General features: G+C 44.5%; 1 protein-coding gene across 3 annotated transcripts in view; it reads right to left on the reverse strand.

Moving 5' to 3' along the window:
• IFT43 (intraflagellar transport 43) overlaps window positions 1-11873 on the reverse strand; it is a 96772-nt gene extending 84899 nt beyond the window's left edge. For all 3 annotated transcript variants that reach the window (XM_017961379.3, XM_017961378.3, XM_017961380.2), the window contains exons 1-2: window positions 11754-11873; window positions 8600-8692 (exon numbers count right to left, since the gene is read on the reverse strand). In XM_017961379.3, the coding sequence (XP_017816868.1) occupies window positions 8600-8692; window positions 11754-11807 (147 nt within the window). In that variant the 5' untranslated portion in view covers window positions 11808-11873. The remainder of the gene's footprint in view (window positions 1-8599; window positions 8693-11753) is intronic.
• Between the last annotated feature and the right edge of the window lie 2956 nt (window positions 11874-14829).

The following is a 14829-nucleotide window of genomic DNA, read 5'->3' on the forward strand; positions in this document are numbered from 1 at the left end:
TTTCTAACAGAATTCTGTTCACAGCCATAGATCCTGACAAGTCTCTGCTCTGGGCACTTTGCCTAAATAGAAGTCAGTTCTCATTACAACAAAGGTATCACTCCCATGAAAAGTTTCACATACCAAAAAAAGATTTCTGAACACAGTCAGTGGTCTATTTACTCCAAAAAGGAGTCAAACCAAATTCCAACGTTACCATAGAATCTGAAATCCTCGAGCACACCTCGGAGATTTTTCTTGACCAGCAAACACAAAAACATAGAGAAAGGTATAGTGGCTGCACTGAAGATGCAGCAATAAAAGACAAGGCTAAAAATACTGAAAGCTTGTTTAGCTCTCATAACATTACCAATTATTTCAGTGTCATACTAGAAATGTTGACCTCATATGCGTCATTTGTGAAAAGGCAAAGGGGCTGGTTTACAAACACTTAGTCCATTTATCAAGGAAGGCAAAAGGGGCTGGTTTCAAATACAAAGTCACTTATGACCACCCCTCTATCACCTGTATGGTCAACTGCTCCACCAACAAATCCACCACGCCATGCTCTCTCTCGTCTCCAGAACTTGGCTCATGCTCTTCCCTCTACCTAGAATATTCTTCCCCCTCTTCTCTTGGCTAATTTTTACTCATCCTTCAAGTCTCAGCTCAAACATGATTTCTTCCTGGATCACCTTTTTGGACATCCCTGAGAATAAAATAGGCTCAACGTGTGTACTCTCATATCTTCTGTAATCACCTCCACCTGACACTTCTCTGCAAGCCCCTAGGTCAAAGTTCTAGAAGACAGGGAGCATGTTTGGTTAATCATTGTATTCCAAGTTCAAAGCACAATACCTGGCACACAGAAAGCTCCAATCAAGTTACATAAATGAATGAATATTTCCTTTTTTCCAAGGTAACTGAGGTCACCAAGGTCACTCCTGCCCTCTTCATTTTCTACTCATCTGCCCCCAGAACAACAAAATGATAGAAGTCGGCAATTAAGGATCATTCTTTGAAAAGACTGTCAACCTCCAGACAGAGAGTTGCATTTTGTTGATGGAAAGGTGTTAGCAAACAACTGGCCAACAGCACAGGCAGAAATGCTACTACAAGGGACAAATAAAATGGGTCTCTAGTGGCACAAAGAATTCTTACCAAAAGGATTCCTCACCCAAATGTTTCTTTGCCATAAGGGCCAGTTGTTAGTCTATGAAATATGAATATCTCTGTATCTTGGACAGAACTGATATTTAGGATAAATTGATAATACATTCTAATTCTCATGTGATACAGATAAGGACAATAAAAGTTAGCAGGTGTTGGGCACTGCTCTAAGAGCTTTATATATTTTATTTAACCCTCCAGCAACCCAATGAGATAGATACTACTATCATCTCCATTCAACAGATGAGGAAATTGGCTTAGAGTGGTTAAGTAACACACCTGGGATATACACCTAGTAACTGGCAGAGCTGGGATTAAAGACAAAACGATCATCTTTTCTACTTCTCAGATTACATAGAAAACGACAACAAGAGAGGACTTACGGTGCACTGGGCTAAGCTCCTGACACATATTTCTCACCTAACCCTCCCCATAGGTGAGGAAGAAAATCTTAAAGTGCTCTTTGACAACCAACTTGCACTCTGGGTCTCACAGAAGCCAGCAAGAAGGCATGTTTTCCTGGGGCACTTGAAGAGCCTTTGACAAAGCCAGAGCCAGTGCTGGCGGAGAACCTCAAGATGCTGATTTCCAATTGCAGGCTCTACCCTGAGATGACATTCCCTCCCACACAGCAGCCGGCCCCAGGGATGGGCCAGCGATGCACATCTGCACACCCCAAGGGAGAGTTCAAAACCAAAGCACGCCAAGCATGACATAAATATGAAGTGTGGAAAACACATTCCTTATGAACAACTCCATATCAAATTCCCTGCATCCCTCTTCGGCAACGTTATCAGAAGCATCATTCAGTCCAGCCGATTGGAAAGCAGCTACGAAAAATGCTGGAAAATGTGACCAATCAGGAGAGTTATTTTTGTGAGAAAGAAGAAAAATGTCACCAAAAAGGGTCAGCAGATAACCCTATTGGGCTGAAAATAACTGCCTGGCTGGCAGACCAGTAAGGGGACAGGCGGAGGGCGAGAGACGTAATGCAAAGTGCCAAGGGAGCTCCAGCCGAGTGAGGCTGCTGGGGGATGAGGAAATTGGCCTAATTTGGGAACATGAGCCCAGCAGCATTTCTCAGATTCCTAAGAGGGAATCTGGCTAACTTTCAGTTCTGCGTCCTCGGAGGAACACCAAGGGGATGGGGGGAGAGAAAGGGAACAGCTGTGACTCCAACACTTCTCTAGACCACTGAACGAATAAGGGTGATCAAGTGAGAACTTACTCCCATTCCAAAAGACCCCAAGGGAATGACCCTGAGTCTCTCTGCCCTCTCCAAAACCCTCTTCTGTACTTAGAGGTCTTTCTTCTTCCCATCTAGCAGGTAGGAGAGGTTAGGCACTTGAGTCAGAAAGACTCAACTAGAGTCACAGATTAGCTGAATGCTTCTGACAAGTTACCCAGACTCTCAAAATCTCCATGTCCTCACATGTACAATATGATGATAAGAGTACCTACTTCAAGAGCTACCATAAGGCTCAACTAGGACACTGCATGTAATGAACAGATAGCTAGCAACTGTTCCAGTGTAAGCTATGACGATGATTATTAAAAGGACAATCTGCAAAATAAAAGCTAAGCCAAAAAGAGATCTAGATCCCAGCAAGAAATGCTCATCCAAAAGATGAGCTAGCCCTGGAGAGGTTTTGCCAAAGATTACTTTTGCCCAAACTCGGTAGAATGTAACTTTTTGGCAGAAAGCGTCTGGGTCTGTCCTTGAAAGAGTTCTGTGAGGGCACAATCATTTGTATCAATAGAAGGCCAAGGCTCAGGCAGAGAAATCTGGTTTAACTCTCAGACCTGTCCTCCCCAGAGAAAGTTATACATCACAGACATGTAGACACTCATCATAGAACTATCTTCCAGCAAAATCCTCAATACCTACAATTCCAACCGGAACTGCTAGCTGAACCATGCTTCTAGTGATCCCAGCCTGATTTGCAACAGGTGCACCCCACCTCCACCCAAAAAATGTACAGTCATAAGCTTTCTTAGTACTTACCATTTCTTCTTGGGTTTCTGTGTGCCAGATACCGTGCTAAGTACTTTACATGTATTACCTAATTTGATCTTCACAACAACCCTAAAAAAGTAGACACAACTCCAATCTACTCCAAACTAGTAAAATTACACAAAGAGTTCATCTTTCCGGTAAATTTTAAAATTAGACAGTTAAGTGATTTGAAATGTATCAAATGACCTAGCAAATAAAAAGACTTTTCCTCTTCTCTCAGAGCAGGAAGAAGAGTTTAATTACCTGTACAGAACCACAGGCATCCTACTGGCACCGAGTCCTAAGTGGTCATGGAGACAACCAGAAGGAAAAGATCAAGAAGAGAGTTCACATAGTCCACTCAATCAGATATCCTGGAACTTAGGGCATACAATTTTTTCACTCAACTCCAAATTAAAAACTGGAGACGAATGTAGATTTTTTTAAGCCAAAATAATTCTTTCTTTTCATACCCAGGACTACAAAAAAAAGAGGCCTTTCTATAATTTCTATTTGTTTTAAATCGACATGTCATTTCTGAACTGCCTACTCAAGAGCCATTCTCCTCACCTCCCTCATCAAGAAACCCCGATGCTATGTATGGTAATGTGCCCACGAAAAACTCCTCTGAAACTGAGAGTGTGGCTGTAAGATCCAGTTCTGACCAATGAAATGCAACTAGAGGTCTCCTTAGTGAGGTTTCTGGCTACTGTTTTCCTGATAAGAAGGGGTACACCCTTCTTACTGGCATGCACCTTGAACTCTTCAACGATTCCCTCTCTTCCCACCTAGAATGCATATCTGATTCCAGGAGAATGACCAGCCATCTTGCAACCATGAGAACAAAAGTCACAAGCTCCAGATAGCACAGCAGGAAGCTGGAAGGAGCTAGAGTAATGCAGGACATGCTCCAGTGACTGCACCCACTCTGCTCTGCCCTCCACTGGACTCTCTGCTACGTGAAAGAAAAATTGCTCCTGTTTGATTCAAGTACTGGAGTTGTTTCTGTTGTAGGCAGCCAAATTCAACACTGATTGATAGAGGAGGCCACTTGAAAAATCAATCCATCCTAAAAGACAGGAGTTTTAACTTCAAATGGAAATGGGAGCCAGGTAGATCTAATGTGAGTAAATCTGACTAGGTGTATCAACGTACTAAGCAGTGAACTGGAGAGGGATGGATGCATGTCAGCTATCAGCAGCTGCAGCTCCAGCCAATTGCCACCATGTGGGAATGTCAACCCGGCATTCTCACTGTGCCAAGGCTTCTGATTTTAAAGAGAAGCCCCAAATCTGAATTTCCATATTACATTTCCTAATTGATAAATGCGAACCAAATATTAAAATTCTTAACCCTGTATGGATCAAATAAAACATGACTACAGACCAAATTCAGCCTGAAGGCCACCAGCTTTCAACCTCAGTAGAGAAGGTGGAATAAAAAGAATGCCCAAGTTCTAGAGAAATAATAAAGGCTGGCAACATATTAAGCATTTGTGTGTCAGACTGAGTTAAGGGTTTTATCACTTTTTCTTTCCAGCCATCCTATGAAGTATGGAATATTATTATCCCTGTTTCACCAACAGGAAAATGAGGCTTACCAAGATTAACTCAGCATCATAGAAGCTAATGTATGACAGGGCCAGGATTTCGGCCCAGGCTGGTATGACTCCTAGGCCTGTGCTCTTACATAAGAAATGCCTACTGCAACTAGAAAGCAAAAAAACTTTTCTCCAGGCTCGGTGTAGTGGCTCACACCTGTAATCCCCGCACATTGGGAGGCCAAGGTGGGAGGATCGATTGAGGCCAGGAGTTTGAGATCAGCCTGGGCAACATAACAACTTTGTCTCTACAAAAAAAATTAGCCAGGCTTGGTGGTGCGTGCCTGTGGTCCCAGCTACTCAGGAGACTGTGACTGGAGGATCGCTTGAGCCCGGGAGTTCAAGGGTGCAGGGAGCCATGATCATGCCACTGCATTCCAGCCTGGGAGACAGAGCAAGACCCTGCCTCAAAAAAAAAAAAAAAAACCCTCTGCTCTGGATAACTACTAGCCAAACTATGGATAATTGAGTAGTAGCCTGTGAACAGACTTCCAATCAGTTCTAAGAGACTCTGGCTGACATGCTCTTTCTTCGCTGCCCTTTAATAAAAGCAGCAAAGCGCTGGCCCAATACATCTTTATTCACTAATTTATTGAATGAATGCTTGCACAGTGCTTTTCAGTTTATTAAAAAGCTTCTCAATGCGTATCTCACTTGCCCCCATATCAACCTGGTGGTATTACTATCACTATCTGACTGATAATGAAATGGAGAATTAGAGAGATTAATGGACTTACTCACAATCCAGGCAATTAGCACCCAGTCCTCTGGTGCGAAGCCCTGTGTTCTTTCTGCTTCCTTCACCAGAGCTCCCAACTCCACTACCTCACTTTAAAATAACCATGTGTTTGAACTAATTTCCACTTAAGTCTAAAGTAACTCCAGCATGTCTGACAGTTCCCAGGTACCATATTTACGTTTGCATGGATATCTTCATCCTAGAATATAGTCAGCAAGAGGACAAAAATAAATATATCAAGTAATAGAATTGGAATGTAAATGGGCATACACACAAGTCTTGGGATCTAACTTTAGAAAGAAACAGCCAAAAAGTCCCACACAGCACACTGAGCATCTGGCCCCGTGGGAGGCTGCCCACACTGTTTAAACCTCAATTAGCCCAAGGAGAAAGAGATTCTGGAATCCTAACTGGCATCTTGCTTTCAGAGGCAACAGTTGGGTGAAGAGCAGAATGACTTTTCATCATGTTCTCCCAGAAAAATGTTAATACTCAGAGTTAAAAAAAAGGGTAAACCTCGAAATAAGTAGGTATTACTGAATGGCTGAAACCCTGAAAGGGTTCATCACACTCTGTGACTACAGAGTTATATTCTCACACCAATGATTCTCACCTGGGAGCCAAGGGGAAGTGAATGGTAGGCAAGCAGGGCCCACTGACCCCAGCCCAGGAGCTGATTTGGTATGGGGGTCATATAAGGCTTCAAGGCCTAATCAGGTCATCACAGGCTCATTCACCTAACTACCATAGGTGGCTATAACCTCCTTCACAATTAAGTAGACTTTAAAATATATGTGTGTATATATATACACACACACATACACACACACTCTTAATATTTTTATATATATATATATAAATATATATATATACTCTTGTTGTTAATTGTATATTTATATATACATCACTATTGTTGCCCAGGCTGGAGTGCAATGGCAAGATCTCAACTCACTGCAACCTCCGCCTCCTGGGTTCAAGCAATTTTTCTGCCTCAGCGCCCCATGTAGCTGGGGCTACAGGCACATGCCACCCATACCCAGCTAATTTTTAAATTTTTTGCAAAGACAAGGTCTCACTATGTTGCCCAGGCTGGTCTTGAACTCCTAGGTTCAAACAATCCTCCTGCCTTGGCTTCCTAAAGTGCTGGGGTTACAAGCATCAGCCACTGTGCCTGACCTTAAGTAGACTTTTAATTAGTCTTCCTGGTTGCCAATGATCACGAGAATGTAAATTCCATTATGGCAAGAGATCTTGCCTCTTTTGTTCACTGAAATATGCCAACCCTGCGAAATGGTGCCTGGCACTTACTGTGTGCTTCAACAAATAGTTGTTGAGTAAATAAATGAATGATCTGGTGTTGGAATGAATCCTCCTGGACCCATGTGGAACAGTGTAAAATGCCAGAGGCCAAGAACTGGCTTCCATCAGCTCAGTCATTTGCTTCCTCATTTTCTCTTTAAAGGCACAGACCACTGCAGTTCAAGCTCCCTGAGATCCAGGGTTGGGTCTGGTATATCTTCTTTCACCAAATTCCTACTTTATATCACCTCTCCTAACTGTGCCTCCAATGTTCCACTATCCGCACCTCCCAAGTCCCCCGCCCCAGGCCCCATAACACTTCTACTCAGTTTCTAATGTGTAAGTACATCACACACTATGTACCTGACTCCACCTCATCCTGCGCAATAACAATTGCATGCCTGTTCTGCCAGGCACTGTGACAGATAATAGGGTATGAGGATAAGACACAACCACTGCCTTCCAGATGCTCATATCTTATGAGAGAACCAGACTTGTAAACAATTAGAATACAATGTAATAAGTATCATAACAGAGGTGCCATGCCCCCAGTTACACACTGACAATCCCTGGACCAAATCCAGCCCATATGGTGATTTAATATCCAGTCCCTATGGTGATTAGGTTTTCTTAATCAGTTGCTAACCTCTAAAAATTTGTTGCTTTCACATAAAATTTTAGACTGCCAGCATCTCTTAAAGAATCACATCTGTCAATATTGGGCCTATATTCTCTACAGCATCAACCAGCTTTGGCTAAGTAGTGGCTGTCCCTTTAGAGGGAGCATGTGGCCTCCAGTTCCCAGTCCTGCTGCCCTAACCTGCTCCCCTAGTGTCTTCCAGGCAATGAGGCCAAGGGGTGAGCTGCTAGTTTTTCTAGGCCAGCACAGATGTTATCTTAAAGTAATGATTCTCCATACCCACACTTCTAAAGAGAGAAAATGAAAGATAAATGGACAAGGCCACATGGAGAGCTTAAGAAAGTGGTGGAGAATGCATTTCCTATGAAAATGAAGAATATTCCTACCTATGTGATACGTAAGTGAAGTGTGTCCATGTCAGGTACCCGGCTCATTTGCTCACGCACCTGCCTGACCCATTAGGCTTCTCAGCATGGGTTCCTTCATCTGTGGCAAACCTACTACGGGCCAGCAAGCTAGAAGCTAGGTTTCCTGCTGTCTGGGAACTCACTGTCCAGTGAGGAAGACAGACATGTAAAAAGACAATTCACATATAATGGGGGAAGGTAAAAAGGGGCTCTGAGTACGCTGCCAAAAGTAGTGCCCTGGCAGTATAAAGTATTGCTCATCAGAATTACCCACCCTCCACAAAGAAACTGGATCATTTCCCATAATTCCAGGCTACTCAGAAAAGTTTCCAGGAAAGTAAGGCCAGTAAATGATCTGCTTCCTGCCGGAAGACTGTAGAAAGTGCAGGTCACCACCGAGAGCAAATGTCTAATTGTGTAATCCATCCTTACGTCACCAGTCTGCCTCACTGGCATTTATTCAGCAGAAATAAAAACCTGGAATCCTACTGGATTTTGAAACTTCCCAGTCCCTTGCTTCAGCTAACATAAAAAGTTCTACATTAAGAATATAAGGAAATGCACAGAAACTAGTCTGGCATCAAGGAAAAAAAGTTCTTCTTTCATTTCCTGCTACAAGACAAACGCCAAGGAAGGGAATCCCCAAATCAAGATAGGAGAAAGGGTTGGCATTCAAGAGAAGAAATATGGAATACCAAATCCTTGGTCATTAAGGAATCACTAACTCTTAAACAGCTTTTCTTCAGATTTTTTTTTTTTTAGCACCCACCTCTCCAGTCAGAGTCAAAGAGGAATTCTTGCCATTGAGGTGATTCTCGGCCTGCGCTGACTCCCGTTGAGCTCGGCGACCCACCTTGGCCCTCTGTAAGGAGAGACAGAAGGCACTGCTGACCCAAATGTCATTTCGGCCACTACAGAGATGACAATCCAGCCGGGCGCGGTGGCTCACGCCTGTAATCCCAGCACTTTGGGAGGCCGAAGCGGGCGGATCACAAGGTCAGGAGATCGAGACCAGCCTGGTTAACACGGTGAAACTCCATGTCTACTAAAAACATAAAAGATTAGACTGACATTGTGGCATGCGCCTGTAGTCCCAGCTACTCGGGAAGCTGAGGCAGGAGAATCGCTTGAACCTGGGAGGCGGAGGTTGCAGTGAGTCAAAACTGTGCCACTGAACTCCAGCCTGGGTGACAGAGCAAGACTCTATCTCAAAAAAACAAACAAACAAACAAAAAGACAATCCTGGGAAGGTAAGCAAGGACTGGATTTATGATGATGTAGTGGAGAATGGGATTTGAGTTACCTGGGCATGTTTTTGCCCAGGTAAACCCCTAAACCCCTTAAAACAAGCACCTTAGGTCAGTTCTATTTGATAGGAAAATAGGAAACTTAGGGTTAATTTCTCACTCTGTTGCCCAGGCTGGAGTGCTCACTGCAGCCTCCACCTCCCAGGCTCAAGTGATCCTCCTACCTTGCCCTCCTGAGTAGCTGGGACCACAGGTATACACCACCACATCTGGATACTTTATTTCACTTTATTTTTTGTAGAGATGGGGTCTCCCTGTGTTGCCCAGGCTGGATAAGGTTTTCTTTTAACAGCTATAGAGATGGCAAAAGAAAATTCTATTTTCTACCCAAAGAAATGCAGTTACAAATTCCTCTAGGATGGGCAGAGACCTCATGCCACAGGTCAGAGAAGAAGGTGGTAAAGGCTCCCATGTTCCTACGCAGGATTTCAGGAACGCTTAATTTCAAATCTGCAGCTTGTCATGAAAATCATTATCAAACAGGCTTTTGGAAAGAATTCCTAAATTCCATGGCAACTGGAAAACAGTTAGCATTTGCTCTGATATATACAGTAACTGGGTTTGCCTTTACAGACATTAAAGGAAATCTAGTACAAGAATTTTGAGACATTATCTTTGGAAACCAGAGCACTTCAATATTCCTGGCCATCAGATGAACCATTTGCAGGTGTTTCCCAAGGCCCTCCAGTGGAGACTCTGTGCCTCCAAGGCTTCCCAGCACATAAACAAAACTATTTAGTCAGACTCTTGGGTGCTGAAATATTTATACTTTTGCTTTACTTTGTTTAAAAAATACAGCATTAATATAAGCACTTTTAGATCTCATTTAGTGTGGCTTCCTTTGATTCTCACAATAATGGACAGGAACTGAGACCGATGTCATTTTACAAAGGAGGAAACTGAGGCCTAGGAAGGTGATGAAGTGACTGACATAAACCTAGGAGCAAAGCCTTCTGATTTCAGATCCTGGGTTTCCTGGGTGCTTTCCACTATATCCTGCTGAAACTTGTTTTAAGATGTTCTAAGGACTGACTGCACCACTAAATTGACAGGGGTTACAGGAGAGCTCGTAAAAACTCTTGGGCAGTGTTGACACTTCAAATTGTAGTGTCATTTAGGTTTCAAGGATGATGGAAACAATCGTTCTGAAAATAAGCAGCTTATATTCTTCTCAAGGCAGACAATTCCATCCCTTCACCATGGTTGCCCTTTTCCGTTTTTCATAGCATTGAGTATCTGAATACAGCATCCTGCATATAGTGGTTGTGCTAAAACAAAAATTCAATGATCTTGTCTCTAAATGCTGATCACAGGTGGTTTCTCTAATAATTTTTAAGTATTTCAAGGTTTTAAACTCTTTGAAGACCCTGTATAGATAGATGCACGGGGTAGAAAACCTTCTTTACTGCCTGATTTTTGGGTATGTTAAATGTAGTCTATTTATTGGCCATCTTCACCCACTGCAACATAATCACATGAGGGCAGGAATTTTCCTTTATTCATTGCTGTATCTCCAACACCTAGGACACTGCCTGATACACAGTAGGGGCTCAGTAAATATTTGTTGAATGAATGAATAACTACATTCACATCCCCAGGTACTAAAAAACATTCACGTATCAGCAAGGCCTGGTGACCTTCAAAACACTTAAGAGATTTCACAGCAGAAACTAAAGACTTGCCCTGGGGCCCGATCTTTTAGTAAGTGCGATCCTAACCAATTTTAATGATAAAAAGGCCTGATGGGGGTTACAAAGAAGGAAGATAAACACTGAACTTGGGTCTTGAATCAAGCTGCATTATTTACTGACTATAACGCTGGGCAAACCACAGCCTCAGAGGCAGCAGTAGCTAACCTCTTCTGACTTCTGTGATAACATATGCCAAGCACTGAGTTACACGCTTCCCATGTATTGTTCCATTTCCTTTTCACTGCAACACCTCCATTCTAGGCATAAGAAAACCAAGGCTCGGAAAGATTAAATCGTTTTTTAGGTGTTTTTTGAACCCAGGCAACAGCTCTATGCTCCATGTGGCCTCAGTGCCTGAGTACCTAATCACTCCCTCACGTTACAAATCGGTTACAAATCTTGGTTTCCTTAACTACTGAGGTAACTGAGGTAACTCCCACCTCCCCGCGGGGATTACGGGGAAGGAAGGCCGTCCCTGCCTGCCTCCCTTCCATGCATAAAACAGTGAGGCTTTTGCAGGAACTTCTGGAATGAGGTGTCCCAAAGGAAAATGTCTAGGATGGGAGAGAGTGCGACCCCGGCCGGGGGCCCCCCATCACCCTGTGATCGATCTGTTCTGGGGAAGTTCGCACTCGGGGCTCTAAAAAACGGAGAAAGGCTCGGAAATTTCCCACGGCCCTAGAGGCCGGCGGGGACAGGGTGTTTTCCACTTTTTGAGGATTTTAAAGAAAGCAAACCCCAGGCCAGCAGCGGCGGAGCCCACAGTGGCCCGGGGGCGGGGCGGTGAGGCTGCCTCCTCCTGGGCCTCGCCAGGCGCGGCTCGAGGCCTGCCGCCCTGAGTCGCCTCAAAAAAGTTGGGGCCGGCGGGGTCGCTCCTCCCCACCCGCCAAATCCTGGCCCACAAGGCCCCCGCATTGGTCCTCACGGAGGTAGCCAAGCTGTAGCGCAGCTCCTCGTCCAAGTCCAGCAAATCCTCCATCTCCGCGGCCGCCTGACGTCACTTCCTGGAAACCGACTGGTGCAGCCGCGTCCCTGCTAACAGCCCCGCCCCTCCATCCCAATTTTTAAAGGGTCCGCAGCATCGTTCCTGGATTCTGTGTGCCATCCTCCAAACTACCGAATCTTTCTTAAACCTGCCTTGCTTCACATCCGGAAGCAACCTCCGGTTATTAAAACTCACCAAAGCTGCTCCTGCGAGACGGTAAAATAATTTGGTCTTTAGGAACTGTCTGCATTTGTAGCTCTGTTTAAATACATCAATATATTAAGTGCAAAGCACTACTACTGCTAATAATAATTATACTGATGCCTCCCACTTGTATAGCTCTTTGCAATGTACAGAAGGCCGTCACAGTTATTGGCTTAACGTGAGGGGCATAACAACCTTGTGTGGGAAGCAAGGTAAGTGGTATTGTTTCCATTTGACAGATGAGAAAACAGGCTTACAGGGAGTCAGGTGTAATCAATGGTTTACCATGAATTAAGGAAAGTGCAATATACATAATCTCTGCCTTCAAGAGGCTTACAGAGAGGCCAAATCAACACATCAAATAGCTGAGTAGTAATAACTTTCCAAAGTACAAACATTCAATATCTCATTAAATCCCACAAAGTAAGTAGCAGTAGTATCTCTGACACAACAATAACGGACACTGAGGTACAAAGAAGGGGCTTGAGGAAAATCACCTAAGTGCCAAGCAGCAGAGCCAGATGTCCTCCTGACACCAGACATTACTGGAGTATTTATCTCCAGCACATACTACTGGGTGCCAGCCATTCTCCTAGACTGGCAGAGGGAGAGGTACCACAAATTCCCAGCCTAATGGGGCAGTTAAGTTGCCTCTTCATTGACTCTTCATATGAGATCTCCAAGTCAATATCACTGGCCAGGTCCCTGGCACTGGTTGGCTGAGATCCACAGGAGATGGGCTGATGGCCCTGAAAGCAAACAACATTCCCAGTATTATGTTGAGGGGAACGTCTGGATGGCTACAATTTAAAAGTAAAGATTTGGAAGTGGCAGTAGCACCCCTAAAACCAGATGCAAGTATTTCTTAAATACCCAGTAAATTACTCAGTTCAATCACACGTTACTGGATAGGACTGCGCGTTAGCATGCCTGTGACAGCAGGAGCACTGGCCTGGATGTCAGAAGAGCTGTGTTCTCATCTTAGCTCTGCTGATAACTACCTGTGTAGCCAGAGCAGAGCCCTTTTCGGATATCAGTTTCCTCCCTTGTAATTACTTTAGAGATTATCTCTAAGATCCTTTGTTAACTTGCTTCTCAGTGAGAATACTTTGTTAGCTTTTAATCTGAAGAAACATTCATTGCCAAAAATCCAAGATAGATGAAATATAGGCTCCAATGTATCCCTTGTTCCCTTCTTCTTTGGCACCAGATGAGGAAGAAGGGATTAATCTTTGGATTTTTCCATTTCTTATGAGCTCACAGCATACCACCATCACCTTATAGTCAGTTTCCAGACCTTCACCCCCACTTCTTCCCCAATTTGCTGAAAACAGAAGGCAAATGGTCCTCACTCGGGGCAGAGAGGTACCCTGCAGTAGTGGCTTCCAGACCTTGCTGAGCACCTGAATCACGTGTGAGGTTTGTAAAGAAACAGAGATGCCAGGGCCCCATCTCTGGAGACTCTGATTTGGTAGAGGTGGAGTCCAAAAAAGTATAACTGTAATAATTTTCCTTTCCATCTTGCAACTGTCTGCTCAAAGGCCTTTCCTTATCACCCTATTTTAAACTGCAACATCCCCCAACCTAGGCACTCCCCATCCTCCTTCTCTGCTTGATTTTCTGCCATACCACGTTTGTTTGTTTGTTTGTTTGTTTGTTTGTTTGTGACACGGTCTTGCTCTGTCGCCCAGGCTGGAGTGCAGTGGTGCAATCTTGGCCCCCTGCAAACTCTGCTTCCCTGGCTCAAGTGATTCTCCTGCCTCAGCCTCCCAAGTAGATGCCTGCGCCAACATGCAGGGCTAATTTTTCTATTTTTTGTAGAGACTGGGTTTCGCAGTGTTGCTGGGGCTGGTCTCGAATTCCTGAGCTCAAGCAATCCTCCCGCATGGGCCTCCCCAAATGCTGGGATTATAGGCATGAGCCACTGCACCTGGCCCAGCACTTTTTACCTTACTACATCATTTACATATTTATTTAGTTTTTTGCCTCCTCCACTGCCCCACCCCTGCCTCTAAAATAAAATTTCCATGAGGGCAAGAGTTTTGTTTTGTTCACTGATATTATTCACGGAGACTAGAACAGTGCCTGGTGTATAGTAAACATTAAACTTTTTGTCAAATTTCAGAAGCAGTATAGCATAGTAATTAAGTCCACAGACTCTGGCAATGTCTTGGGTCCAAATCTCAACAGCTGACCTAATAACTATGTGACCTTGGGCAAGTTACTTTGGAAGTTTCTACCCCTAGGTTTCCTCATTGGTTATGCAAATGAAAATAATGCCTACCCAAACTAGACAGCCTGTGTAAAACATCGCCTCCAGCACTCACAAGCAGTGTGGGCTTAAAAAGAAAAAAAAAATCTCCATGGCTCAGTATCCTCATCCGTAAAGTGACCCACCGCTGTGCTGGGATACAGTGAACAGCCCCTTCAGTTGGTGGCCTGGAAGTCAGACCTCTCAGAAAGGGTCCAGGAAGTCTGGAATGAGATGGGGTGGGAGCGACACTCACTCTCAGGAAAGTTCAGTTCAGATGCAAGCCCTGTGTTGCGGGTTACGGGGAGCCACGTGCCCTACCCTCCCTCGGCTGCTCGTGGGAAAAGGCCTAGAGGTTCGGGCCGAGAAGAGGAGCGAAAGCAGAGAGCCGACTTCCCCTCACCCATCTGGGAAATGGGCTCGGGCCAACTGCTGACTTCGCGCTCGCTGGCGCAGCTCCCTGCGGAGCCCTCGGCGGGGAGGGAGGCTGAACATCTGGATGACATTTCTGAGAGAGCGGCTCCGGAGCAGCGGCTGGGGAGGGAGAGGTGCGCTCGTGCG

Source organism: Papio anubis, chromosome 7 (genome assembly GCF_008728515.1).
Source record: "Papio anubis isolate 15944 chromosome 7, Panubis1.0, whole genome shotgun sequence".
In the NCBI taxonomy this organism is placed as follows: domain Eukaryota; kingdom Metazoa; phylum Chordata; class Mammalia; order Primates; family Cercopithecidae; genus Papio; species Papio anubis.